At 33.2% G+C, this 5,533-nt stretch overlaps 1 protein-coding gene across 3 annotated transcripts in view; it reads right to left on the reverse strand.

Annotated features, from left to right (window-relative positions):
• The window catches only part of ZNF280D (zinc finger protein 280D), a 107,118-nt gene that overhangs the window by 3,858 nt on the left and 97,727 nt on the right, over nucleotides 1–5,533 (reverse strand). For all 3 annotated transcript variants that reach the window (XM_012658089.1, XM_012658086.1, XM_012658088.1), the window contains one exon: nucleotides 388–443. In XM_012658089.1, coding sequence (XP_012513543.1) covers nucleotides 388–443 — 56 coding nt within the window. The remainder of the gene's footprint in view (nucleotides 1–387; nucleotides 444–5,533) is intronic.

The raw sequence follows: 5,533 nt of genomic DNA on the forward strand, positions 1-5,533 counted from the left end.
AGTTTTTTGAAAATAGTTAAAAAAAAAAAAAAAGATTTTAAGATTACCTATTAGCAATCATTGTCCCCATCTTGTAACATGTAGCATCATGTAACTATTTTCATTTAATAGGGGCAAACAAAATTTGTTAACAGTTTACTTACTAGTAAGCAATTTTTAAAAAATTTAACAACTTATAAAATGTACCCTATATTTTAAAAGATTTAAAAGCCAAGAATCCAGAGTATACTTTTGTTGTATTAAAATTTTATTTAAATTAAAAGCCATTACTGAAAGCAACACTATACACAAAAATTTAAATAGCCTTTTGCCAATTCTGAAATAAGTCAGCTGCAGTATTTTTATATATACTTGAATTTCAAGAGATTCCATTTTCCTTATATTTACCTTTCAAAATTTGATGTTTCTGTTTCTCCTTCAGCCATGGTAGGTCTTGCAATTTCCTGAAAAGATTAATAATACTTTTCTTTTACATACATAGCTAAGCTTAAAGAAGACTATGCTTAAAAAAAAAAAAAAAGAAGACTATGCTTATTATATTAAACTTTTAGGTAAAAGGAATGTAAGTGTGCAACTTACAATTAAGAAATAGAAAAATAATTTTTTAAATATAAAGTATGTGCTAGAATAATTCTCATAAATAAAAGCAGGATTAAAACAATTTTTTTTAACCTATAAGAATTTCAGTGTACCAAAAGGTTCTGAATCAAGGCCAAGAAGCAGTTACCCAATTATATCATACTTGCTTTCCTTAACCTCTATTTCAAGGGTGGGACATAATTACAACTACTTGAATAGAAAACTAGCAAAATACAACTTGAATCTGAACACCAAATATATCCACAGTATTTTATGTAAACATATTAAGTACGGACATTTAGATAAAACATTTCTGAATTTATGATTTCATAGTTAGAGTCATCGTAACTCTTCCACTGTCAAACCAAGAATATGAAACCAATAGACAAATTAAAAAAAAATCTGCTTATTTCAAATGTTTTACAAGGAGGAGAAAATACAGTAAAACCTCAGTAAGCCAGAGGCCAGCCTAACAATTTATAACAATTACCAGTTATTGAGTACATATGATGCATGAGGCAGTATGTTAAGAACTTTACATTCACTATCTCATTTAATCCTCATATTAGATATTATAAACACCATTTTTAAAAATGAGAAATAAGATTGAGGGGGTTAAGCAGAGAATCCAAGGCAATACCACAGTAAGTGGTAAAGATTCAAATCTAGATCTAGCTCTCGACCACTATAGTAGATTGACTCAAGCCTGTGAAATTGATAATGGTGTATTAACCACACACATTTATCTCCTTACCTCCCCAAACCCTGCCAAAATTAGGGCAAAGAAATAAAAGATTTTCACTCATAAAGACCAAGAAAACAAAATACTAATTGCTAAAGAGATTTGAACAAATTTTCACAAGATGGAAAGTAGTTGGAGGAGTTGTAATTGACTCAGCATTATGGAGGAAGTTACGACAAAATGTCTGCAGTGGAGGAGTGTAATTAAAAGAGAGTTAATTTGCCCAGAGAACCTAAGACATCTGGTATTTGGAGGAAACTGGTACAATATCTAGTACATAAAGCATAAAAATGATGCACAGGGACTGCTGGTTAATCTAAATGCTCCTTCCCCCAACTCACAAAACATGTACCTATCCCTTCTCCTCCCAAAGAGGCTACAGGTTAACTTTCTGAACTGAAGACAGTCTAGACTTGTGAATACCAGGAACAGCAAAGGGCAGGTATGAGATACTGAAAGAAAACAGAAAGATTTAGTATAAGCTGACATACTGAGTAGAGAGATCCACAGTCCCTCTCCCTGCCTGGCTCCCAGAATGCCAGCAGCCAAAGGACTCATTTTCCATCCTATCATCCCCAGCTAGAATCTAAAGGATTTCTCTTTGGAGAAAATTATCAGCCTGAAAGAAAGATTTCCCATAATGACTTTGGAGAGCATCCTCCTCATCAAACTAGTCAGTCAGCTCAGCACCTGATTTTCCTACATTGAAGTCTAAACAATTCCCATGCTGCTTGTGCAGGCCGTACACTGCACAAATCCAGAAGGCAACCTTCACATTGAAATTTACATCAGTGGTCCTCCAAGTGTGATACATGGACACCTGGGGAATCCACTCCACTTTCAGGAGGCAAGTGAGGTCACAACTCTTGGTACATAAACAGTGGTGAGTAAAAATGCTGGCACTTTAACACAAATCAAGGCAGTGGCATCAAATTCAAATTGTACTAGTAGTCACTGTGTTCTTCACTACCACATACAAGCAATAAAATTTATTTTATTAAATCACAATCTTTTAGTTCATATCTTTTCAATGTTTTGGTTGACAAAATGGAAAGTTACGCATAAAGCACCATTGTTGCATACTGGAAACAGGTAGTTCTGTGATTGAGTTGAAAGCTGTACTTAGCCACATGTTTTCTTTAATGGAACCACATTTTTATTTTGAAGAGTAACTATCAAACTATGGATATTTATACTTGGGAATTTGTTAGGCATTTTCTTGAAAATTAAGAAAGTGAGCCTGTCATATCAAGGAAAATAATGAAAGTATTTGTTGCTAGTAATAAAAACAAGAAAAATTATACTTCAGGAAAACTCACATCAACCACTGATTAGATTAATACTAACATTAATAGGTGTGACTGCTTGATATAATATAATGAAATATGTCAACACTGGAAGATCTATGTAACTTAGTGAACCAATATTTTCCAAATGACCAATGCACAATGTTACAAAATAGTGTATGGATAAAAGAACCATTCTAAATGTAAAACAGACAAATAGATTTTGATGTAACAAAGTGCAAAAAGTTCAGTGATACGGAGTCAAATTCCACAGTTCAACAAACAAATACAACAACAAAGTACTGGGTAAGGCTAGATATTCCTCAGACATTTCAACCAAAACAACATATCACAGCAGACTGAATAGACATAAGAATCCAGTTTTCTTCTGTTAAGCTCAAGATTAAAGAGATATGCAAAAGTGTAAAATGGTGCCATTCTTCTTACTAAGTTTCTTTTGTTTTGGACAACAGTTATTTTTTTTTAAATGTATGTTATTTATGTTAATATGTAGTAGGTTTATGATTATTATTTTTGGCAATTAGTAAGTATTTTTTAAATTTCACAATTTTAATTTCTAATATGGTAAACATTGATAATTTTTGAGGGTACTAAGCGGTATATAAGTATCCTCTGGAGTTCTGCAGTACACAATCTGTATGGCTATGCAAGGTAGCCCTGTTCCCATCCAGACACACAGGGTTTTCAATGAATTTTTTAGGCTCACTCTTCAATTATGTATGGGCAGCCAAGGATCACTACACAACTAATGATATCCTTTAACATGAGAAAGATCAAAATAAACAAAAAGGAACAAAGAAAGGGACTTAGAGACCTCAGAGACATTGCTGGGAACAAAAGAAAAATATATATGTAATTAATATCCCCAGAGAGGTATGTTGTTTTACCCATTAACAAACAGCAAGAAACTATAAAAACATAATAATTAAAGAACAAATAAAAAATTAAAGAGTTCTTCAAAATTACAAATATGGCAACTAAAGTAAGTAATTAAGTTTAGAAAATCTTTTCAAAAAGATGGAACCAAAAAGACAGAAAGATGGAAGGCATGAAAGAAAATACCATACAATTAAAGGAGTTGATGATTCAGAAGGCCCAATATCAGATGAATAGAAGTTCCCAAAAGAAAGAGAACAGAGCAAGAAAAAGTTAATTTTTTTTTTTTTTTTTTTTTGAGACAGAGTCTCACTCTTTTGCCCGGGCTAGAGTGAGTGCCGTGGCGTCAGCCTAGCTCACAGCAACCTCACACTCCTGGGCTCAAGTGATCCTACTGCCTCAGCCTCCCAAGTAGCTGGGACTACAGGCATGCGCCACCATGCCCGGCTAATTTTTTCTATATATTTTTAGTTGTCCGATTAATTTCTTTTCTATTTTTAGTAGAGACGGGGTCTCGCTCTTGCTCAGGCTGGCCTCGAACTCCTGAGCTCAAACGATCCGCCCGCCTCGGCCTCCCAGAGTGCTAGGATTACAGGCGTGAGCCACCGCGCCCGGCCTAAAAGTTAAAATTTACCAAAGAAATAAAACAAGAAAACTTCCCCAAACAGAAATCTCCAAACTGCAAAGGCTTGTCAAATGCCTACCAGGATGAATAAAAAAAGGATGATGGGTGAACATACGAAATTTCAAAACATCAGGGATAGACAAAATCATTAGAGTTTCCAACAAGAACAAAGTAACTAAATACCAAGAAACTGGAGCGAGAATTGTTATCAGACTGAACAAAAACAATACTAAACATAAGAAGATAGTGGAACAATATTTTAAAAACTGCATAGGAATTGTTTTCTATGTACTTCAGCCAAATTATCATTCAAGTAAATATATTTTTAGATATGCAAGGACTGAAAAAAAATACACTCTTTTTGTGGAAGCTAATAGAGGGTACAATTCATCAAAATGATGAGTAAATCAAGAAAAGAGGAACTCAGGGTTCAGCAAATAGGACATCCAACACGAGAGTAGCAAAGGAAAATTTTACAAACTATACACAAGTTTAGAGAGCAACCGGTGTAAACTGAGGCAAGGGGTCTGAGAGGAGATCTCCAGACCCTCCAACAATTTTCTTTTGATGAGTGTGAATGTTTGGAAAAAATATTTCCAAACATACAGAGATAAATTGTGACATTTTTTAAAAACAGCATTGGTACACAGAAAACTAAACAAGTGAGTAAAAAAGATATATATTATTAACTTCAGAAAATTAAAACAAGGTATAGGAAAGGAAAAGAAATCACAGTATACTTTCTGCCTCAGCATATGTTATAGTCTCAAAAACTGTGATGTAGCTATGCTGGGATCAGTGCTGTGCCAAGCTATACTGGAGCCTGAGGCAAAAGGAAAAATGTGTGCCCCTATATATAAATTCTGTGTATCTTTCAACTTTTTGCCCCAGAACATTAAAGTAGTAAAAAATATTGAAAAACTGAAAAGTAGGTGAACTGAAACTCAGAACACTAACTTAAGTCTAAACATTTTATTTCTCAGGGAGGGAAGGAGGGAGGAGAGAGGAAAAAACAATAAACATTTTATTTCTACCAAAACCAGAATTTATCATTTTACTTTCCTGACCTTAATGAAAGGAAATATCAAGGATATATTTCTAAATCTAATTCTTTTTTTAAACCTTGTTTTCAAATGAGCAAATTGTCCTGTTTGAAAATTTCTCTTGACCAAGTGACAACCTCAAAAATTTTTAAATTAACTTCAGTTTACTAAAACTTATGCTGAATGCTACTGTGGCTGGAATTGTTTAAAAATTCTGAATACCACTTCCAAATCTGTATAAGATTAGAAAAATATGTTAATAAGTTTTAGAAAACTCAAATCTTGATTTTTATATTACAAATTATTGACATTATATGTTGCTTTAAACTATTTCATATGAAATTTCTATAGAACTTAAATC

The sequence above is a fragment of the Propithecus coquereli genome, unplaced genomic scaffold, assembly GCF_000956105.1.
Source record: "Propithecus coquereli isolate 6110/MARCELLA unplaced genomic scaffold, Pcoq_1.0 Scaffold57, whole genome shotgun sequence".
Lineage (NCBI taxonomy): Eukaryota > Metazoa > Chordata > Mammalia > Primates > Indriidae > Propithecus > Propithecus coquereli.